General features: G+C 36.3%; 1 protein-coding gene across 14 annotated transcripts; it reads left to right on the forward strand.

Annotated features, from left to right (window-relative positions):
* Window positions 1-180: 180 nt before the first annotated feature.
* Window positions 181-24,694, forward strand: LOC127801393 (disease resistance protein RPV1-like). 14 transcript variants are annotated; one of them, XM_052336481.1, is made up of 7 exons: window positions 181-240; window positions 531-1,712; window positions 3,040-4,141; window positions 4,233-4,688; window positions 4,869-5,783; window positions 5,865-6,504; window positions 6,740-7,090. In XM_052336481.1, the coding sequence occupies exons 2-7, from the start codon at window positions 1,186-1,188 to the stop codon at window positions 6,787-6,789; spliced, it is 3,690 nt and encodes a 1,229-aa protein (XP_052192441.1). In that variant the 5' UTR covers window positions 181-240; window positions 531-1,185; the 3' UTR covers window positions 6,790-7,090. The 14 variants fall into 14 exon arrangements, with proteins under 14 accessions (XP_052192441.1, XP_052192440.1, XP_052192442.1 ...); XM_052336480.1 differs by having other exon boundaries at window positions 182-240; window positions 356-1,712; XM_052336482.1 differs by having other exon boundaries at window positions 187-240; window positions 528-1,712.
* Window positions 24,695-25,173: the final 479 nt, after the last annotated feature.

Below are 25,173 nucleotides of genomic sequence, written 5' to 3' on the forward strand. Positions count from 1 at the left end.
AGTTTTGGTGAAAACGCTGAAACGATGTCTTAAAAATATTTTGGTGGATCATAGTTTATGATATCATTATTGTAACTTAACAAAATGTCCATCAATTCTTAGATTATCTTTACATAATTAATTAAGCCAGGAGTACTATATAAGGATAAATTATAACAAGTTTGAAAGTTCACTGCTTTGGGAAGCTGTAGCTCTTGTTCTTGTTCGCGATGACCGATCAAAGCAAAGCCATCTTTCTTGGTAAGTGACCGCCGCCCATTGAAGTTCTGGCCGTTTTCTACGTGGGTTTTGGCCTTTTTCTGATATCTCCGATTCAATGAAACTTCATGGAGCTTATTGACTTTTTCGTTTGCAGCATTTGGGCATTCTGAAATCAATATATTTGTATGAGATGGATGGTGTGGGCTATTTTTGTTTATCGAATTTGGTATTCAAAATTACAATTTAGTTAAAACGACTTAAAGATCTAGAGATTCTTCTTCTTCTGAGACTTAGAATTGATTCTCATTTTTTGGTTTCATGTCAAGAAGGGCAGGAGCTTTGTATGTATATTGTCTTAAGGAGACCACCCAAAAATGCCATTCAGGAGAACAAGTTGAAGGTGCCAAGTACATTAAGAAATTTTCTAGGGTTCTACAGTGCAGGTTCAGATCAGAGGCAAAGTAAATCTGTTTTGGGTATTTAGTTGGGTATGTTGGTGGTGGAGGACAGCTTTTGCCAACTATAGGAAACATCACTTTTGCAGGATCCAAAGCTTTTCCATGGATAAGAACTAGGTATCTAACAATGCCCAAAGGGAAGGTGGTCCGGCTATAGCAGAAGTTTGACAATGAAAATGCTTTGAATTGGTGAGCTAGGACTTCCAAATTTCAATCGTATTTCGTGCGTTGAAAGGAATTTTGCAGCTGCCCAATCTTTCAGTTACTTAGATGTGGATCGACGGCGGCAGACCCAATGGAGAAAAGAAAAAAATTAAGTCCACTTGCAGCTAGACTGGTGCAATTGTGAAAAAATTTGCCTTGGACTATCTTTTTATCCTTTTCCCTATTGGATTGAGTTGACTTGGATTATTTTAAGAAATTGTCTCTCTTTGTTTTGACATCGTCTACAAGGACTTAGTTTTCCTCATACGCTCCACAAATTTCTCTTATTCATTCATCTCTTGACCCCTTGGAGCTTTGTTTGATGGCTGCTACAACAGATCAGGCTGCCTCTTCTTCCATGTCTCAGTGTGCTTATCATGTGTTCTTGAGTTTTAGAGGCAAAGACATCCGCAAGACTTTTATTGACCACCTCCATACAGCCTTGGAGCAAGCAGGAATACACTCTTTTAGAGATGATGATGAAATTGAGAAAGGAGAAGATATTGAGTCAGAGCTTAGGAGAGCAATACAACAATCAAGGGTTTCGGTAATTGTTTTCTCAAAAAACTATGCTTCTTCAGGATGGTGCCTTGACGAACTTGTGAATATTCTCCAACAAAGGAAGACCACTGGGCAGGTTGTCTTGCCCGTTTTCTATGATGCGGATCCATCCCATGTCATGAACCAGACTGGGACCTTTGGAGAAGCATTTGCTAGACATGAAGAGGAAGCAAACATGGAAAATGATGAAAGAAAAAAGGAATGGATGGACAGAATGAAGAGGTGGAAGGAAGCTCTCACGGAAGTTGTAAATCTAGGCAGAAAGATCCTTCAGAGTAATGCTTTCGAGTAAGTCCTTGGTTAGATAACAATTAGGATTCAGGATCTCATAAACTTGGTGATTCTAGTGCTGCTATTCTTTAATTCTTATATTTAAAATATGCAATTCTTATCCGTCTGAATCTTTGAAACATTGTGGAGATGTATGTATGTCATAATTGCAATTTTATAATTGAAACTTTACAGGGATATATAATCATAATCACAATCTGATCATTGTAAGTTTGGCAAATCTTTGATAAAATATTATCGCCATCTAGAAAATCATTCTGTGAAAGGGGTTGTTCTTTCTTGTTTTTTTTTTGGCCATTTATATTTAAGTTGGTATATGCATACAACAAACAGAAAAAATTGTCGAGTTAAGAAAAGTCAATGATTAAATGCCAGATATGATTTTTCACGTGTTTGATTTATTTATGTAGTAATGTGCCCCTTCAATTGAGCATTTGATTCAGTGAAGGTTCATTCTTGCATTTTTTCAATATTTGAGTCTAATGTTTGTGTATAGAGTATATGCAAAACTCATGATGATATGATATCTAAAATTAATGCTTGCATTTCTTTCTTCATGAAGAAGATTGACATAAATATCAAGCCTTAATCTGAACCTTGGCGTGCTAACATTTACATTAACAGATAAAACAAATAAACTGGTAGGTGCATCAGTATAAAAGTTAACAGTTTCGCACCCAATTTACTTTCCCAATCATAGAAATACATGGATGTCAGACTTCTAGAGCCAACACTGATACATGGATAGGCACATCTGCTTGGACAGCCTTTTTGTACCCTGCGGGTAAGAAGGGAAGAGGTCTTGATATGTTAATTAGCTCGGTAAATCATCTTCAATATTATATTAAATCCTCATATTTATTATATTGTTTGGGAGGTCAAAAACATCCTTCCTGCCAGTTGGGATGGGGGCTAATTGACAAAAGAAGACGCCTCCCATTGTGTGTGCTTTGACAAAGAAAAAGAAGAAAGAAAGAAAGAAAGAAAGAAGTGGAATGGGTATTAGCTCTAAGGAGTCTAGACAAATTGAGAAGAAAGAAAATTTCTCTGAACCCTCAAGTAGCTAATATTATGTTTACCCAATGAAACTTGTTTGAGTATTTTGGCATAACTGATTTATATGGTAACATGTTTTTAACTGCATCTTTTTTGTAAGTTTAATGAGCATCACGATGTGACCTTCAATAGGATTGCATTTCAATGGAATTGGAAATACTTGGCAAGAGAAATTTGTGCAGAAGTGATGACATTTCTTTTAAATTAAACTAAATGATGAAATGCTTACTTTCTATTCTTTTCAACTTCAATGAATGAATATTTTTAGGCACGAATCGCTGTTCACCCAGGAAATTGTTCAAGAGATAGGGAAGAAATTGAATCGCACAGTTTTCATGGTTGCCCAATATCCAGTTGGTCTAGATTGGCGAGTCGAAAAAATCAACTTGTGGTTACAAGATGGGTCAAGTGATGCTGTGATAGGGGTAATACATGGGATGGGAGGAATGGGGAAAACAACCATTGCCAAAACCATTTATAACTTAAACTTTGAAAGATTTAAATATAGAAGTTTTCTTGCTGATATTAGAGAAGCTTCAAAGCGACCAAATGGCTTGGTTCGTTTACAAACTCAACTTCTTGAAGATATTTTGAAGGGGAGGAAGCAAAAGATACAGAGCATTGATGATGGAATCATTAAGATAAAAAATGCGATATGTGGTAGAAAGGTTTTCGTTGTTCTAGATGATGTAGATCAATTAGATCAATTAAATGCAGTATTTGGAATGCAAGACTGGCTTTACCCTGGAAGCAAAATCATCATAACGACTAGAAACGAGAGGTTGATAAAGGCTCGTGGAACATGCAAGATGTTTAAGGTTGATCAAATGGATAATAAAGAATCATTTGAACTCTTTTGCTGGCATGCTTTTGGCAAAGCTCGTCCTGATGAGGGCTATATGGAGCTATCACTTAATGCACTACAGTACTGTGGGGGGGTTCCTTTAGCCCTTCAAGTGTTGGGTTCCTCTCTCCATGGCAGAAGTGTAGCGGTGTGGGAAAGTGCATTGAAAAAATTGAAAGCAATCCCAAATAATGATGTCCTAGAAACACTAGCAGCAAGCTTTGAGTCTCTGCAAGATGATCTGGACAAGAAACTATTCCTACATATTGCTTGTTTCTTTGTTGGAAAGGACAAGGACTACACAGTTAAGGTATTAGATGAATGTGAACTCTACCCAACAGTTGGAATTCATAGCCTTGTGGATAGATGTTTAATTACAATTGATGATGGCCGTAAGTTGAGGATGCATCAATTAATCCAAGACATGGCAAAGGAAATTATACGGAAAGAATCACCTGAAGAGCCAGGGAGAAGGAGCTTCTTGTGCCATGAAAAGGATTCTTGTTATGTATTGAGTACAAAAACTGTAAGCAACATCCTTCTTAATGGTGTATGGAAATTTACGATTTCTTATTTGCATGTATGAGGTTATCCAAACATTGTTGTTTTCCTAGCAGGGCACAGACAGGATTCAAGGACTCATCCTCAACATGGATATGGTAATGGAAGAAAATTCTCCGGGGACAAACTTTAATGTTAACAATAGAAAAAGACACCATGTGCAAGATAATCCAGAGCGTTCCATTTTGCCATACCAGGGGAATCCACCAAAACGGCATCAAATTGACTTCTTCTCCTGGCAACCGATAGCTACTGCATTAACTAAATTATTTCCTGTACCAGATGAAGTGAACTTGTCAACTGATGCCTTTGCTATGATGCATAATCTGAAACTACTTAAGCTTAATCACGTGCAAGTCAGTGGAAGCTATAACGAGTTCCCCAAAGAGGTGAGATGGTTGTGTTGGCATGGATTTGCTTTGAAATATATACCTAGTGATTTTCCTTTGGAGAGCCTGGTTTCACTTGACATGCAAAAGAGCAGCTTGAAGCAACTCTGGAAGGGAACCAAGGTATGATCAGTCCATCCTGGGCCTCTCTTTCCCCATAAAAATTCTTTAGTTTGTACTGGAACTTGTATTTTCTTACACAATGAAAAAAAAGAAAAGAAAAGAAATCTTGTGTTTTATATTACATCTGCAAGCATTACATTTTCTTATCTTTCCTACTAATCTTCGTTTTTCCTCCCACAGTCTCTTAGATCGTTGAAATTTCTGAACCTCAGCTATTCCTATAGCCTTACCACAACCCCTGACTTCTCAGGGCTCCCTAGTCTCGAGAGACTAGCGCTCAAGTATTGCACAAGTTTGGTAAAGGTTCATGAATCCATTGGAGACCTAGAGAAACTTGTTTATTTAAATCTTAGAGGCTGTGAAAAACTTAGGGAGCTTCCAAAAGGAATTAGTTGCCTAAAGTCAGTTGAGAAACTCATTCTGTCCGGTTGCTCAATGCTTCAAAGGTTGCCTATGGAGCTCGAGAAGATGGAGTCTTTGACTGAGATACATGCTGGTGGGACAGCTGTAAATCAATCACGCTTTGCCACTAGAAAGGGTGATTGGTGGCGTAACCTCTTCTGGTCAAGGGCACCAAGGCCAAGCAAGAATGTGGATTTCCCATTGTTTTCTTTACCTTGCACTTTAGTAAAGCTAAGACTTGGCGAGTGTAGTTTGTCAGATAACATTATGCCAAAGGACTTCAGTGGCCTACCATCATTGTTAGAATTGGATCTAAGCGTAAACCCAATTACTAGCTTGCCAGATAGCATGAAAAGCCTTACCATGCTCAAGTCCCTCTTTTTACATTCATGCACGAGTCTCCAGTCACTTCCGGAGCTCCCATCGAGTTTAAAGCAAATTGTTTTAAATGATTGCAAATCAATGAAAAGAATGGTAATGACTCCTAGCCTGTTGAAATCAATGAGCTCCAAGCTTCTAGATGGTTGCAACAGACTAACTAACATTGATGGCTTGTTCAAGTTGGAACTCATCGGAAACTTTGATGCACAAATCATCGACAAGTTGGGCTTGGTTAACTTGGAATCCATGGGAACTGTTGAGGTGGAATTATGCAACCGGTTAACTTCCACTAGACAGAAACTTCCCATCCAGGTGCTTGACCTCTGTCTCTCTCCTCTCTTTTCCCCTATTAACATTTCTTAAAAATAACCAACATTGTCGTTCCATGCACAGGGGCTCTTGGAATTTGGTATATTCAGCACTTTCCTTCCTGGGAGCAGGGTTCCAGATTCGTTCAGCCATAAGAGTACTGGATCCTCCACATCTTTTACTGTCCCTTGGTTTTTTAATCTCAAGATCCTAGGCTTGAGGTTATGCGTTGCTTATTTACATTCTGACCGTCACAAAGGTGGGCGGTTTTATGAGTTTTATATGAAAATCACCAATAACACCAAGGGCTTAGAGTGGACTTATGGTCCAACTTTCTATGGCAATGAACCAGAAGATATACTATGGCTAAGCCACTGGAGTGTCAGGAATCAGTTTCAAGGTGGTGATGAGGTGAATGTTTCAGTGGTTGTGGGGTATGGTTTTCAGGTGAGAGAGTTGGGAATTGACGTTATGTATGATCAAGAACAGAGTTCGAGCCAATCCGATGGCGAAAAGGAAGTAATCCAACATAGAACCTGTTCTGTTTATGGGAATGTCCTCGATGGAGATTTATCACTATATCAGTTGAACGAAGGTGCGTATGTTCTCTGCCACCATGATCTATATCACCCGTTCTATTCCAGTGAAGACTTTTCAGATGATGAAAGCTGGGGCGACCCCACTGTGAAAGACCCTTCAATTTGGCCTCCAATTTTTTCTACAGGTGTGTGGCTCACTGGGTTAAATGATTAGAAGTTGCATTTTCACTTACCTCTTGGAATGCAAAAAATTCTTTTTCGCAAACAAAAAACTTTGGGCAACTGACTTGGAACAGCTTGTGGTTTCTGGTTTTCATACAACCATGTATTTAGAAGTGGACTTGCTAATATGTGCATGTGTAGCCAATCACCTATGTTTTGTAAAAGATTTGAGATTCTAGATGGTTCCTATTTTTGCAGATGAAGAAGAAGAGGGTGAAGAATATGAGGACAGTGATGAGGATTTTTGAACTTTCTTGCAGATTTGGGGTATTCTTTCCTCATGGTATTTTGTTTACTGTGCCATGGTCTTGATTCACTGCCTTCTGTTATAAGTTCCTTGTATGGTGCTATTTACATTGCATATAGTTGTAAAAATGTATTTAACCATCACAGCTTGATCCCATATCAATTGTTTACTAGAGACATCTTGGGTATATTATTTGGTCTTAAGACTCTAAAAGTACTTTAGCTAACACTTTTGGTTGAGTACTCCAAATATTTCAATAATCACAAGTCTTGACCTTAGATTAAGTTTTTGGTTGATATGTGTTGTTGTCAGAATACAACAATTGAAAGTTGTTTGTTTCGAGAAAGCTCAACAAAAGCTCGTCATGGCTATGCAAAAGGACAAGGTCTGCTCGAAAGGGGTCACCTGAAGAGGGTCTTGTAGAATGATAGCTTCGGAAGGAGAAGGGTCCTCAGGTATGAGAGGTTGCGAAAGGGTTTTCCAAGGAGAGTTGCGTGGAAGATTCTTTCGAAGAGGTCTTTGGGAAAGCTCCAGGTCTTTTGACCTGTACGACAGAAGATAGTCAAAAGACACATGTAGATTTCTCTCGTACGGGCCTTCCAATGCCTAAGTTAAACGTGGCCATATTGTTGAAGGATGCAGGTGCAATGCGAATGAGTGTCGGATGGTGTTCCTGGAATAGAGGAGGGTTTTTGAAAGAGTATATGCTAAATAGTTGGAGATAAATTTTAGGTCCGAAAAAATGATCCAAAAGATGAGGGGGTTCAGAGGGTATTTATATGCCTCAAAGGATTGGGTTACGTGACAGACCAGGACATGTGGCACACATGCATAAGAGCACTTAGCACAACTCTTTAAATAAGGTGTTCAATTGTCCTTGAGTTAGAATTCGAGAAAACCTTGGTAGGGTTAAGCCTTCGGGGAGGCTAACTCTCGAAAGGTCTTCGAAAGACTACATAGGCCTTTGGGGAAGCTAGTCCTCAAAGGTTTTTTGGAAGGCTACCTAAGTCTTTGGGGAGTAAGGCCCTCGAAGATCTTTCCGAGAGAAGACATTCTCCCAGGCTCATATTGACTTCTCCGAAAGAACTCCCTCAGGCCCTTTGGAGGTAAGCTCGTGGTGGGTATGTTGCAACAATATGAAACTACAAAATGTATAAAATTTCTAATTGTAGAGTATTATTCTATGGATGATTGTAATCTATTTGAAGGATGAATATCTTATTTCCTCTTACATTTTGGATGTAATATTTGCTTAACCTACGTTTGACAACTCTTTCTTTTGTTTGGTCAAGCTTGATGAATTGCCCAAGGAGCCAAGCGACATGAAAACTTACATTTGAAATGGGAGATTAGTTCAAAATTATAAAAAGAAAAATGATATAAAAGGTGATTTTTCTGTATTTTACACAAGATCTATTGGTCTTATTAGCGACTTTTTAAGAATTCAAAATTTTAAAGATCGAAAATATAATATTTTGAAAATAATTTTAATTATATATATGCATTTGGACATATAACTTGATATATTTATCTAATAATCTACACATTTGAACATATAACTTTCATAAAAATTGTTGATTGTCATTGAGTAGATAGAATTGCAATCAAACTGCACCAACCCGAGCTTCGCTAAGCTTAGGTTCAGCTCATGAGCCAATTTCTAGGCTCAAGCCAGCTCAACCTCGACTTGGGCTTTTGATGAGCCGAGCTCGGATTTGGACTTGCCATAATATGTTATTTTGTTTAAATCTAATTTGTTATTTTGTTTTATTATATATACATATAGGTAATATTTGTTAAAATGAATAAGATAAGATTGTATTAAAAAAATATTGGAATGTTTTTCAGACCAAAACATGGAATGATCAAGATAATGGTGAGAAACATTTCAATATTTTTATCAAACTATTTATTAAATTTTTTAGAATGTACTAGATGACACATGCGTCATTTTTTCTTATTTACAAGAACCAAGATAAATTTATCTAAATGAAGAAAGATAAATTTATCTGAAAAACTTAAATAAGAAGTTACATGATTTTTTTTTTCAAGAGTCGTCAGATAAATTTAATAAATACAATGGAAAATACTTTTGTTTGGTATGTTTTTCATATGCCACTTTTTCTTGTCTATATCTTGGTTAACGAATACTACCATAATATATTGTGCTAAATAATTAAATTAATATATATAATAATTTAAAATTTGACAACTTTACATTAAATAATATATTTATAAAGTTATAAATAAATGTACGAATGTGTCTATAAACAAGTTTGTTCATGAACTATTCATAAATTTCTAATCAAGTATGTTTACGAGTTTTTAATCAAATTTATTAGTTTTCATAAGATTATAATCAAATATGTTCGCGAGTTTTAATGGGACGAATTTTACTAAACTCAAATTCGACTCGCTTATAAATTGAATTTCAAAGTTGAATTCAAATTCAACTCCTTTACATTAACGAATGAACTGCTCGTGAATGGATCATCTCATTTGCAACCTTATTCGTCTGCCATGTTTATTCCTCCCTTGTCATTTCTTTATCTTTTTATTTTTTTTTAGATATATAAAAAATAACTATAAATGTTCAAGATTTATAAAAAAAGGTCACTTGTTATAATTTAATGCTTGTTAGCCACCGCGGGAGCCCATACGTGAGACATCGTATTTCTTCACCTTTGATTGATTTTTCTCCCCAATTTGACATCCACATATTGGAATCAGAATTTTTTTTCTTTTACTAAGTGAGAATATAATTTTCTTTTTATCATAAATGAATTGAAATGTTCTCCTTGCATATAATAAGAATATTTTTTTTTCTCATTGATCTGAATTTTAAATTAAGTTTGGATTAATGGGATAGTGGAGGAAGAAATAAAGAAAAAGAGATAATATTCATCTTATTCATAACATATTTAAGAAGATAATCTTATTCGTAGCATATTTAAGATGGAAATAACTATGGGTTTGTTTATTTCATTTTCTCATGAACGACTCCGCTCATTTGCGAATAGTGGATTTATCTTGTTTATCTCTTTTATTTTTTTAATTACGGTCTTTATCTTTTTTTTTTGTGGGAAATGTGTACGAGAAAAAATACTAAATATTTTTAAATAAAAATATGTTACAATTAAACTAAGTGTTATTGTTCGAATACAATAATGAATTTATTTATTAAAAACGTCGTCGTTAACTTATTTAGACTCTACAAAAAATAAAACGATTAAAAAGCGCATGACGGTCGGAGTCCTTGCTCAAATACTCCGACATTTAAGTTAGATACTAAATTTCACTAAAGATTTAATGTAGATTTAAAATTAATACCAGAGACATACTCTTTTTTGAATGAGAGCTCATTTATTTATAGAAGAACATAAAATTTTGTGATAAGTATCATTGGTATTTCAATATATATTATAATTAGAATTCTTACGAGTAGTGTCTATCTTGATATTTCGAGATTCACTAGGATTAGAATTTTTATATGTAATGTTTTTGTAGAACTCTCGAAGGAATTTTCATATGGTCAAAGTTATTTTATTTGTGCTTTATTTTGAACCCCCAATCAAGAAAAAAATTACAGAACAAGGTCTGAAATGTTATAATCTGTCGAAGTTTGGTTACAGTCTCTAGGAGACTATTAGTATAGGTTTTCGGGAGACTATAATAGTTTCTCAGTCTTCGAGAGACCGTAATAGTCTCTTAATTTTTTGGTCTTCTGATGATTTTTTAGTCTTTTGGAATTTAGATATTTCGCATGATACCTCTTTTGGCCCAAAAATTATTTTATATTTTTAATTTTTTGTATTTTTAATAAATTTTTGTCTATGACATGTCTATAAATTTGATAAAAAAAAAGTGATAAAGCTAAAATTACTTTGAATGATAAATTATGAAAATCACTTGGGTGCTGAACTTGAGAATGGACAGTGGGTATCAACTTTGGGTGAGTGTTTGAATTATGTGAATTTTATTTTTCTTTTAAATTATATCTAATTTAGGTTGTACAAAAATAGAAAAGGGAAATGAAGACAATATGAAATTGAAATAGGCAAACGATATTTTTTTAAAAAAGTAGAAAATGAAGATGTGGGAAAACAAGTAAATAAAAAATATAGGAGGCCTTTTTTATAAATATAATATTTAATATAAAAATTATAAAAAATAATTATGCAATCTAAAAATAAACATAAATTTCATAATACATTCAAATAAATATAAACATAAATTCTATAATACATGAATTATGACTTATTAATTAAGAACAAACAATTTTTTTTAAAATAAGCAAACATAATAAAAGTAATAAATTTAGAAAAAAAAATAATCAAATGTAACTAATGGACGAAAATGCGATTTCGATATTTTCTTAATATTATGAATTGGCTCCGAAATATTTTAAAAATTGCAAAAATGGCCTACAATTTTTGTTTGTTGATATTTTTTGACATTTGAATACAAAAAACATTTCGAAAATGTCGAAATGACACATTCGACAACTTTTTTGTACATCATAGTTTTATGATATCATTATTGAAACTTAACAAAATATCCGTCAATTTTTTAGTTTATGAGAGTGTTTGGCCGAGCGATTTGATTGCTTATAAATGGTTAGTGAAGCTTAAATGCTATATAACTATTTAGTTACATGTTTTTTAAAAATTAAAAAGTTTAAAAATTGTCAAATTTAAACGTTATTTGACAACGTTTTAGAAAATTTCATCCCCTCAACTTTTCTCAATGCGCCATGCATAACTTATTTAATTGATAAAGTATTTTACAATTTTGCTTTCCAATAACTATTATATTTTTAATCTAAAAATATTACAAAACTCTCTTTGCCCTTCTTTTTATCTCCTTCTCGTTGTTGCCTCTCTCCATCTTATTCTCATCATTGTCTCCATCTCTTCCATGGCGACCATCGTCTCTAACCCCATCCATATCATTGTCGCCCTTCATCATCGTCTCATCTATCTCCATTTGTCGTCGTTGCCGCCTCATTGCCATCTCTAACTCCATCTCCATCTCGATTGTTGCCTCTATTATCGCCTCATTCACCCCCTACTCTTATCTTTGTGTGTGTATATATATATATTTTAATATTTTTATAAATTAAATTTAAATATAAATATAAAGTATTGTATTAATATTTTTTTAATAATTATATAAAATTTATCAACATTTATGGTAAAATTTTTATTAGTTGGATAATAATTTATTATTTATTTTTATTAAAAAATATTTTTTTATAAATTTTATTCATATTATTCAGTAATATATCCATTTTAATCTTTTTATTAAGTTTTAATAACTTATCAATTTTTTTTAAATTAAACATATAATTATATAATAATGGTTTAAAATACATTTATTTAATATAGTATTAACTTAAATACTACTCAATTTAAAAAAATTATATAATTTTTAAGTAGAAAAACTTAGTCATCTTTAAAAAAAGGTAACCCAAACACCCCTCTAGCTTCACATAATTAATTAAGCCAGGAGTACTATGTAAGGATAAATTATGACAAGTTTGAAAGTTCACAATTTTGACAAGAAGCTAGCTCTTGTTCAGTTGTTCGTGATGAACGATCAAAGCAAAGGCATCTTTCTTGGTAAGTGACCGCTTTTCTGATATCTCCGATTCAATGGAACTTCATGGAGCTTATTGACTTGTTCGTTACTTCGTTTGCAGCATTTGGGCATTCTGAAATCAATATGTTTGTATGTGTTGGGACGAGCAATCTGCACAGCCATCTCTAACACTCAGATTCAAATGAATTTGAAAAATATTCAAAAGCTGGAAGCGCACACATACACGAAAAACAATAAGCAAAATATTAAAGGAACACAATAAGATTTTTACTGTAATTTATCCTCAAAAATAGAGTTACATTCATATTGAGCTTAGGCAAGAGAAATTCATTGCACTAATCCAAAATGGTTACACCCTCACTGTACACTTACTAGTCCTCTAACAAAAATGTCCAAAGATCATAAAAAAACATACTCAAATAATTAGAGAAAATGAAAAAGAAGAACATGTACAGAGAGAGAACGAAAATAAACTTTAGGAAAAAATAATCTGATTGTGTCACGATTTCCAAATAATAGTGAAATTTAAATAGATAAGGTATGAGGTAAAGCAACGATAAAAATAAGTCTTGATGATCAGATCAACAACATTCACATCAATAAGCAATACTACAAAATGCAACGAGCAAATCAAATGTGCCAATAAACGAAAGACAAGTGAGGTTGCCGTTTTGGCTGTCCAAGCATATGGGCTTCCAAAACACAATGTGTGGTTACCATTTGGCCTTCCAACACCCTGGTTCAAAAACGGCGTCGTTTGAGTTGATGCTTCACAATCCTCAACAGTATGAAATTGATGGTGTGGGCTATTTCTCGCATTTGGTATTCAAAATTACCATTCAGTTAAAATGATTTAAAGATCTAGAGATTATTTTTCTTCTTCTTCTGAGACTTATAATTGATTCTCATCTGTTGGTTTCATGTCGAGAAGGGCAGGAGCTTTGTGGGTATATTGTCTTAAGGAGACCACCCAAAAATGCCACTCAGGAGAACAAGTTGAAGGTGCCAAGCACATTAAGAAATTTGCTAGGGTTCTACAGTGCAGGTTCAGATCAGAAGCAAAATAAATCTGTTTTGGATATTTAGTTTGGTATGTTGGTGGTGGAGGACAGCTTTTGCCAACTATAGGAAACATCACTTTTGCAGGATCCAAAGCTTTTCCATGGACAAGAACTAGGTATCTAACAATGCCCGAAGGGAAGGTGGTCCAGCTATAGCAGAAGTTCGAACATGAAAATGCTTTGAATTGGGGAGCTAGGACTTCCAAATTTCAATCGTATTTCATGCGTTGAAAGGAATTTTGCAGCTGCCCAATCTTTCAGTTACTTAGATGTGGATCGACGGTGGCATACCCAATGGGGAAAAGAAAAAATTGAGTCCACTTGCAGCTAGACTGGTGCAATTGTGAAAGAATTTGCCTTGGACTATCTTGTTATCCTTTTCCCGATTGGATTGAATTGACTTGGATTATTTTAAGAAATTGTCTCTCATTGTTTCGAGTCTTTTGACATCGTCTAGAAGGACTTAGTTTTCCTCATACGCTACACAAATTTCTCTTATTCATTCATCTCTTGACCCCTTGGAGCTTTGTTTGATGGCTGCTACAACAGATCAGGCTGCCTCTTCTTCCATGTCTCAGTGTGCTTATCATGTGTTCTTGAGTTTTAGAGGCAAAGACATCCGCAAGACTTTTATTGACCACCTCCATACAGCCTTGGAGCAAGCAGGAATACACTCCTTTAGAGATGACGATGAAATTGAGAAAGGAGAAGATATTGAGTCAGAGCTTGGGAGAGCAATACAACAATCAAGGGTTTCCGTGATTGTTTTCTCAAAAAACTATGCTTCTTCAGGATGGTGCCTTGACGAACTTGTGAATATTCTGGTACGAAGGAAGACCTCTGGGCAGGTTGTTTTGCCTGTTTTCTACGATGCGGATCCAGCCCATGTCATGAACCAGACTGGGACCTTTGGAGAAGCATTTGCTAGACATGAAGAGGAAGCCAACGCGGAAACTGATGAAAGAAAAAAGGAATGGATGGACAGAGTGAAGAGATGGAAGGAAGCTCTCGTAGAAGTTGTAAATCTAGGCGAAAAGATCCTACAGAGTAATTCTTTTGAGTAAGTCCTTCTTGGTTAGATAACAATTCGGATTCAGGATCTCATAAACTTGGTGATTCTAGTGCTGCTATTCTTTAATGCTTATATTTAAAATATGCAATACTTATCCGTCTGAATCTTTGAAACATTTTGGAGATGTATGTCACAATCTCAAATTGATAATCTAAACTTTACAGGGATATACAATCATAATCACAATCACAAACTGATCATTGTAAGTTTGGCAAATCTTTGATAAAATATTATCGCCATATAGAAAATCATTCTGTGAAGGGGGTTCTTCTTGCTTGGTTTTTTTGGCCATATCTATATGAGTTCGTATATGCATACAACAAACAGAAAAATTGACAATTTAAGAAAAGGTCAATGATTAAATGCCAGATATGATTTTTCACGTGTTTGATTTATTTATGTAGTAATGTGCCCCATCGATTGAGCATTTGATTCAGTGAAGGTTCATTCTTGCATTTTTTCAATATTTGAGTCTAATGTTCGTGTATAGAGTATGTGCAAAACTCATGATGATATGATATCTAAAGTTAATGCTTGCATTTCTTTCTTCATGAAGAAGATTGACATAAATATCAAGCCTTAATCTGAACCTTGGCGTGCCAACATTTACATTAACAGATAAAACAAATAAACTGGTAGGTGCATCAGTATAAAAGTTAAAAGTTTCGCACCAATTTACTTTCCCAATCATATAAATATATGGATGTCAGACTTCTAGAGCCAACACTGATACGTGTGTTGAGATAGAGAGATGAAAAATACCTCCAATTCTCATTCACTAAAAAGAGCTGCATTGCAGCCTTTTAAATACAAAGAGAATGCCCTGCTCTAACTCTAACTACAATAACCACACTAACTGTACAAATAACAACAAAGCCAAAAACAATATACAAATACAAGCCAGATATCGTCATTTACTCCCCCTCAAGATGGACTATGGATGTCAAGGACAGCCATCTTGGATAATAAAAGAAACAACTGAGCAGTTGGTAGAGGTTTAGTGAACACATCGGCCACTTTTTGTTTAGTGCGGATAGGAAGTAGCTTTGATAAAACCATTAGCAATCTTGTCCTGAACGAAATGACAGTCAAGCTCAATGTGTTTAGTGCGTTCATGGAAAACCGGATTAGTAGCAATATGGATAGCTGCTTGATTGTCACAAAATAATTGAGCAGGGGATGAATAAGCAACCTGGAAATCTAACAGTAGTTGAGTGAGCCAGACAAGCTCACTAGCAGTAGATGCAAGGGCTCGATACTCAGCCTCAGCAGATGAGCGAGAGACAGTACTCTGCCTCTTAGCTTTTCAGGAAATCAGAGACTCACCAAGAAACACACAGAAGCCGATAGTAGATTTTCTTAAATCCAAACAAGAGCCCCAATAAGCATCAGAAAAGGCACGAAGTTGAAGAGAAGAAGAGGCTGAGAAAAATAGACCTTGACTTGGAGCAGCCTTTAGATATTGTAATAGATGGTGAGCTGCATCAAGATGAGGCTGCCTAGGTTGAGAGACAAACTAGCTCAACTTATGAACAACAAATGTAATGTCAGGTCGGGAGACAATCAAATAGAGTAATCTACCAATAGGGATCCTCAAGTAAGTCTCCTTCAAAGGAGCTTAACTTGGAATTAGGAATCAGAGGAACAGAGGCTGGCTTACTAGCCAAAAATCCAGAATCTTCAAGCAGTTGCAAAGTACAGTGCCTTTGGGAGAGAAAAATACCTTTGGTAGATTGAGCTATTTTTAGACCAAGGAAGTACCTTAATTGGCCAAGATTCTTGAGCTTGAATTGACTATGAAGAAAAGTCTTAAGAGAATTGATAGCTGCAACATTAGGACCCATAATTATAATGTCATCAATGTAGACAAGGAAAGCCGCAAAAGAATTACCGGTTCCCTTAGTAAAAAGAGAATAATCTGACCTTCATTGATGAAAACCATGCTGACCAAGAACATTTGAGAACTTAGAAAACCACTGCCTCGAGGCTTGTTTCAAGCCATAGATGGACTTGTGAAGCTTACAAACTAACCTCTCCCCCTGACCTTGAGCACAATTCTTGGGTTGATAACCAAGAGGGAGATCCATGTACACTTCCTCAAAGATATCACCATTAAGAAAGGCGTTATTGACATCAAGTTGAACAAGAGATCAATTATGAATAGCAGCTAGGGCAAGCAATACCTTTATGGTAACCAATTTTGCAACTGGGGAGAAAGTGTCAAGAAAATCCTTGCCTTCTTGCTGGGTATATCCTTTAGCCACCAAGCAGGCTTTGTACCACTCTATAGTGCCATCATATTTGTATTTTACCTTATAGACCCACTTGCATCCAATAGAATGTTTGTCAGGAGGAAGCGTGATGATAGACCAAGTGTTATTTTGCTGCATATCATCTAGCTCAGCAGCCATAACATCTCTCCAATGAGTATATTTGACAGCTTGATGGAAATATTGGGGTTCAAATGTGGATGACACTTTCATAAGAAAATGGCTGTGGGAAGAAGAAAGATGAGCATAGGAAAGAAAATTATGCAAAGGATATATGGTTTGAACAACAGGCAAAGGACTGTTGGATAAGAGATTACAATGAAAATCTCTAAGGTAAGAGTGTGGTTTTATGGTTCTGGTAGACCTGCGAACAGGAATTGAAGCCAAATCAAGAATAGAAGAATCCACAGGCAAATTTGGTGAATCAGAAGAGCCATTAGGTTCAGGAGAAGACAAAGAAGGATATGGCAAATCAGGTGAAGGTAAAGAGCCAACAGGACCAGGAGAAGATAAAGAAGAATAAGGGAAATCAGAAGCTGACTTGGGTAAAACCAAATCAGGAAATGGGTCAATCAATTCATGAAATGTAGTGATGGAATGAAAGGGAAATACATCCTCATGAAATACCACATCACAAGAAACGAATGTAAACTTATTGATAATATCATATAACTTGTATCCCTTCATGTCTGGTGGGTAGCCAATAAAGATACAAGCTGTGGCCCTAGGCTGGAATTTTATCCTATGCGAAGATAAGGTTGAAGCATAACACAAACTGTCAAAAACTCTTAGAGAATCGTAATCAACAGAGGTTTGGTAAAGCACTTGATAAGGAGACAAATGATTCAAGATAGGCGTTGGAGTCTTATTTATCAGATAAGCAGCAGTGAGTACACACTCTCCCCATAATTTAATAGGAACCCGATACTGAAAGAACAAGGCCCTAGCAACATTGAGAAGATGCTGGTGTTTATGCTCTACCACTGAATTTTGTTCTGGTCTCTCAACACATGAAAATTGATGAATGACCCCTTTAGAAGCAAAATAATCCGTGAACAGCAATTCAGAGGCATTATCTGATCTAAACCTCTTGACTTTGGTGCCAAATTGGGTTTCAACTAGGGAAAAGAACTTGGGAATAATGTGTCTTAACATCTGACTTGTGCCTCATGAGGAAAACCCAAGTGAACCGTGTGCGCAATCATCAACCAAGGTAAGAAAATACCTATGACCAGCATAAGTAGGTACATGATATGGGCCCCAAGTATCACAATATATAAGATCAAAAGCACATTTGGGCATATGATTGTTTGAAACAAAGGACAACCTCTGTGTTTAGCCAAAGGACATACAGAACAAGGCACATTTTCTTTGTTCTTACAATCAGAGGCAAATTTCAGTACGCCATTCAACTTGTTCATCTTATCAGAAGAGATATGACCAAGTCTCCTATGCCAGGTATTCCTACTTACTACATGGGCTATTGTAGCAGTGGAATTATATGTCTTACCTACTGTCTGATTATCAGATACAAAATTTCCAGCATTGATCACATACAATCCTTCAAGAAGACTACCCTTGCCAATCATCCTTGAGTGGAGTATATCCTGAGAAACACAGGTATGAGAAGAGAAATTGAGACATATGGAGTTTTTCTCAGTCAATGCACTCACAGACAGTAGGTTAAACTTGAACTGAGGCACATACAATACATTTTCAAGCATCAAATCAGAAGTAAGCATCACATTCCCATAAAGATTACTGAAATCCTGCTATGGTCAGGCAGTGAAACATAGGCATTTTGAATAGTTCTTAACTAATCAAAAGATGATTCATTAAAGCAAATATGGCTTGCGGCACCTGAATCCACTATCCAATATCTAGGGCAACTAAGTATTGGACTGATAGATATTGAAAAACAAGTACCTGAAGCCTGATCAGGTGCATCAGGTTCTGCACTTGTCTGAACAGAGGAAAGGTGAGAACTCGACATACTCAACAAGTGCTGGTATTGCACTGGATTTGGAGACTGCATAAAACTCCCAATATCCTGATTCTTGGACTGACTAGGGCTAGCATCAGATACCTGACTAACCACAGCAAAATTCACTTGATTAGGATTAGGATTATTCCTCTGTTTAGATTTATATCCCGGCGGATAACCATGGAGCTTATAACATTTGTTAATGGTGTGTCCACTAAATCCACAACGTGTACATATAGGCATCTCTCTTTTCTGAAATTTCCCATGACTTTCCCTACTCATATCATGTCCAACAGAAATTTCCTCCAACAGAACTCACAACGTTTCTCTGATTTTCCTCTTGAGAGGTAAGGGCAAACACTTTGTTTATAGGAGGGATGGGATCCATAAGAAGTAGTTGGCCTCTAACTTGTGTATAAGACTCATGTAATCCCATTCGAAATGACATCACACACTTTGTTTGGTAATGATCAGCAAGAGCCTTAGTACCACCACACTAGCATTTTCCACATGAACATATAGGCCTATAGTTACTAAGTTCTTCCCAAATTGTTTTAAGCTTTGTAAAGTACGCACTTACAGGCAATTGCCCCTAGGTTAAATTCATCAATTCATGCCTCAATTGAAATATACAAGGTCTATTGCTCTGTTAGAACCTCTCCTTAAGATCTATCCATATGTTGTGCGCCGACTCAGAATAGATCACACTAGTAGAAATTTCTTTAGAAATTGATTTCAAAATCCAAGAGATAACGATATTGTTATTCCTAATCCATGCAGTAAGAAAACTAGGATCATCACCTGGAGGTCGCGAGAGAGATCCATTTAAAAACCTAGCCTATTCTTTACCAATTGGGCTATCAGCATCGCTTGACTCCATGAAGCGTAATTGTCCCCTATCAACTGCTGAGAAACCAAGAGAAGACTGGGGCTATCGGAATGATGAAGATAATATGGACTAGATCCATCGTCAATGGTGGAATTGCTTATTGACAAGGAGGATAGATCTGGATTTGTTGTCACCATAGAACAAATATGGACAAGCAATTGATGTAGAAGAAAAGAGATTGATTGCAGTCTTTGAACAAGGAAGAATGCAAGAACCAAAGTTGCTGGTCGCGGAAGAAATTTGGAACACAACGAAGGAAGTCAGTGAAGGGGAAGTGAGTTTATTGCTCTGATACCATGTTGAGATAGAGAGATGAAAAATACCTCCAATTCTCATTCACTAAAAAGAGCTGCATTGCAGCCTTTTAAATACAAAGAGAATGCCTTGCTCTAACTCTAACTACAATAACCGCACTAACCACACTAACTGTACAAATAACAACAAAGCCAAAAACGATACAAATACAAGCCAGATATTGTCTGTTAACATGGATAGGCACAGCTGCTTGGACAGCCTTTTTGTACCCTGCGGGTAAGAAGGGAAGAGGTCTTGATATGTTAATTAGCTTGGTAAATCATCTTCAATATCATATTAAATCCTCATATTTATTATATTGTTTGGGAGGTCATAAACATCCTTCCTGCCAGTTGGGGTGGGGGCTAATTGACAACAGAAGACGCCTCTCATTGTGTGTGGTTGGAAAAAGAAAAAAAAAAAAAGAAAGAAAGAAAGAAGTGGAATGGGTATTAGCTCTAAGGAGTCTAGACAAATTGACAAGAAAGAAAATTTCTCAGAACCCTCAAATAGCTAATATTATGTTTACCCAATGAAACTTGTTTGAGTATTTTGACATAACTGATTTATATGGTAACGTGCTTTTAACTACATTTTTTTGTATGTTTAATGAGCATCACGATGTGACCTTCAATACGACTGCATTTCATTGGAATTGGAAAAACATGACGGCAAGAGAAATTTGTGCAGAAGTGATGTTTTAAATTAAATGAAATGATGACATGCTTACTTTTCAATCTTTTCAACTTCAATGAATGAATAATTTGTAGGCACGAATCGCTGTTCATCCAGGAAATTGTTCAAGAGATAGGGAAGAAATTGAATCGCACAGTTTTCATGGTTGCCCAATATCCAGTTGGCCTAGATCGCCGGGTCAAAAAAATCAATTTGTGGTTACAAGATGGGTCAAGTGATGCTGTCATAGGGGTAATACATGGGATGGGAGGAATGGGGAAAACAACCATTGCCAAAACCATTTATAACTTAAACTTTGAAAGATTTAAATATAGAAGTTTTCTTGCTGATATCAGAGAAGCTTCAAAGCGACCAAATGGTTTGGTTCGTTTACAAACTCAACTTCTTGAAGATATTTTGAAGGGGAGGAAGCAAAAGATACAGAGTGTTGATGATGGAATCATTAAGATGAAAAATGCTATATGTGGTAGAAAGGTTTTCATTGTTCTTGATGATGTGGATCAATTAGATCAATTAAATGCAGTATTTGGAATGCAAGACTGGCTTTACCCTGGAAGCAAAGTTATCGTAACCACTAGAAACGAGAGGTTGATAAAGGCTCATGGAACATGCAAGATGTTTAAGGTTGATCAAATGGATAATAAAGAATCATTTGATCTTTTTTGCTGGCATGCTTTTGGCAAAGCCCGTCCAGATGAGGGCTACATGGAACTATCACTTAATGTACTGCAGTACTGTGGGGGGATTCCTTTAGCCCTTCGAGTGTTGGGTTCCTCTCTCCGCGGCAGAAGTGTAGTGGTGTGGGAAAGTGCATTGAAAAAATTGGAAGCAATCCCTAATAATGATGTCCTAGAAACACTAGCAGTAAGCTTTGAGTCTCTGCAAGATGATCTGGACAAGAAACTTTTCCTACATATTGCTTGTTTCTTTGTTGGAAAGGACAAGGACTACATAGTTAAGGTGCTAGATGAATGTGAACTCTACCCAACAGTTGGAATTCATAGCCTTGTGGATAGATGTTTCATTACAATTGATGATGGCAATAAGTTGAAGATGCATCAATTAATCCAAGACATGGCAAAGGAAATTATACGGAAAGAATCACCTGAAGAGCCAGGGAGAAGGAGCTTATTGTGCCATGAAAAGGATTCTCATTATGTATTGACTACAAAAACTGTAAGCACTAAGCAGCATCCTTCTTAATGGTGTATGGAAATTTACGATTTCTTATTTGCATGTATGAGGTTATCCAAACATTGTTGTTTTTCCTACCAGGGCACAGACAGGATTCAAGGCCTCATCCTCGACATGGATATGGTAATGGAAGAAAATTCCCAGGGGACAAATTTTAATGTCAACAATAGAAAAAGACATCACGTGCAAGATAATCCAGAGCGTTCCATTTTGCCATACCAGGGCAATGCACCAAAACGGCATCGAATTGGCTTCTTCTCCTGGCAACCGATAGCTACTGCATTAACTAAATTATTTCTTGTACCTGATGAAGTGAACTTGACTACTGATGCCTTTTCCATGATGCATAACCTGAAACTACTTAAGCTTAATTACGTGCAAGTCGGTGGAAGCTATTACGAGTTCCCCAAAGAGGTGAGATGGTTGTGTTGGCATGGATTTGCTTTGAAATATATACCTAGTGATTTTCCTTTGGAGAGCCTAGTTTCACTTGACATGCAAAAGAGCAGCTTGAAGCAACTCTGGAAGGGAACCAAGGTATGATCAGTCCATCCTGGGCCCCTCTTTCCCCATAAAAATTCTTTAGTTTGTACTGGAACTTGTATTTTCTTACACAATGGAAAAAAAGAAATCTTGTGTTTTATATTACATCTGGAAGCATTACATTTTCTTATCTTTCCTACTAATCCTCGTTTTTCCTCCCTCAGTCTCTTAGATCGTTGAAATTTCTGAACCTCAGCTATTCCTATAGCCTTACCACAACCCCTGACTTCTCAGGGCTCCCTAGTCTCGAGAGACTAGCGCTCAAGTATTGCACAAGTTTGGTAAAGGTTCATGAATCCATTGGAGACCTAGAGAAACTTGTTTATTTAAATCTTAGAAGCTGTGAAAAACTTAGTGTGCTTCCAAGAGGAATTAGTTGCCTAAAATCACTTGAGAAACTCATTCTGTCCGGTTGCTCAATGCTTCAAAGGTTGCCTATGGAGCTTGAGAAGATGGAGTCTTTGACCGTGTTACGTGCTGATGGGACGGCTGTAAATCAATCATGCTTTGCCACTAGAAAGGGTGATTCATGGCGTGAGCTCTTCTGGTCAACGGTACCAAAGCCAAGCAAGAATGTGGATTTACCATTGTTTTCTTTACCTTGCACTTTAGTAAAGCTAAGACTTGGCGAGTGCGGTCTGTCAGATAACACCATGCCAAAGGACTTCAGTGGCCTACCATCATTGTTGGAAATGGATCTAAGCCTAAACCCAATTACTAGCTTGTCAGATAGCATCAAAAGCCTTACTATGCTCAAGTCCCTCTTTTTAGATAAATGCACGAGTCTCCAGTCACTTCCGGAGCTCCCATCGAGTTTAAAGGAAATTATTATATCTGAATGCAAATCACTGAAAAGAATGGTAATGGCTTCTAGCATGTTGATATCAATGGACTTCAAGCTTCTAGATGGTTGCAACAGACTAACTAACATTGATGGCTTGTTCAAGTTGGAACTCATCGGAAACTTTGATGCAAAGATCATCGACAAGTTGGGCTTTGTTAACTTGGAATCCATGGGAACCGTTGAGGTGGAATTATGCAACCAGTTGACTTCCACTAGACAGAAACTTCCCCTCCAGGTGCTTGACTTCTGTCTCTCTCCTCTCTTTTCCCCTATTAACATGTCTAAAAAATAACCAACATCGTCGTTCCATGACACAGGGGCTCTTGGAATTTGGTATATTCAGCACTTTCCTTCCTGGGAGCAGGGTTCCAGATTCGTTTAGCTATAAGAGTACTGGATCCTTCACATCTTTTACTGTCCCTTGGTTTTTTAATCTCAAGATCCTAGGCTTGAGGTTATGCGTTGCTTATTTACATTCTGACCGTCACAAAGATGGGCGGTTTTATGAGTTTTATATGAAAATCACCAATAACACCAAGGGCTTAGAGTGGACTTATGGTCCAACTTTCTATGGCAATGAACCAGAAGATATACTATGGCTAAGCCACTGGAGTGTCAGGAATCAGTTTCAAGGTGGTGATGAGGTGAATGTTTCAATGGTTGTGGGGTATGGTTTTCAGGTGAGAGAGTTGGGAATTGACGTTATGTATGATCAAGAACAGAGTTCGAGCCAATCCGATGGCGAAAAGGATGTAATCCAACATAGAACCTGTTCTTTTTATCAGAATGTCCTGGATGGAGATCTATCACTATATCAGAGGCGCGAAGGGGTGTATGTTCTCAGCCACTATGGTCTCTATCCTGAGTTCTATACCTGTCAAGACTCTCCAGATGAACGCTGGGACGACCCTACAGTGTATGACCCTTCAATTTGGCGTCCAATTTTTTCTCCAGGTGTGTGGCTCACTGGGTTAAATGTTTAGAAGTTGCATTTTCACTTACCTCTTGAAATGCAAAAAATTATTTTTAGCAAACAAAAAACTTTGGGTAACTGACAACAGCCTGTGGCTTCTGGTTTTCATACAAAGGAGCATTTATTTAGAAGTGGACTTGCTAATATGTGCATGTGTACCCAATCACCCATGTTCTGTAAAAGATTTGAGATTCTAGATGGTTCCTATTTTTGCAGGTGAAGAAGAAGAGGATGAAGAAAATGAGGACAGTGATGAGGATTTTTGAACTTTCTTGCAGATTTGGTGTCTTCTTTCCTCGTGGAATTTTGTTTACTGTCCCATGGTCTTGATTCACTGCCTTCTGTTATAAGTTCCTTGGATGGAGCTATTTACATTGCATATAGTTGTAACAATGTATTTAACCGTCATGACTTGATCCCATATCGATTGTTTGCTAAAGGCATCTTGGATATATTATTTGGTTTCAAGAAAGTATTTTAGCTAACACTTTTGAGTGAGAACTCCTAATGTTTCAATAAATAGATATCTTAGCTTTAGATGAAGTTTTTAATTGATATAAAACTACCACGATGTATAAAATTTCTAATTGTTTACTCTATAATTTATTTGAAGAATTAATATCTTATTTCCTCTTACATCTTAGATGTAGTAATGGTTTAACCTACATTTGAGAACCCGTTTTTCTGTTTGGTCAATGCATGATGAATTGCCCAAAGAGGCAAGTATAATGGAAACTTATATTTGAAATGTAAGATTAAGTTCATAGCCTAATTTTTTTTGAAAATTTGTAATTTAATTTACATCGAAATGAATCAATTTGAACTTAATTATCAAATAATAAGTAAAATTGTCGATTATCATTGCGTGGGATAGTGCGTCATATGTGCAGAATCTTGCCACCCACCGAAAATGATTTTATTTCTTGAGTTATACTACTTGTACGTACAGGTTTGACGCACATAA

This window comes from Diospyros lotus, chromosome 5, assembly GCF_014633365.1.
Source record: "Diospyros lotus cultivar Yz01 chromosome 5, ASM1463336v1, whole genome shotgun sequence".
In the NCBI taxonomy this organism is placed as follows: domain Eukaryota; kingdom Viridiplantae; phylum Streptophyta; class Magnoliopsida; order Ericales; family Ebenaceae; genus Diospyros; species Diospyros lotus.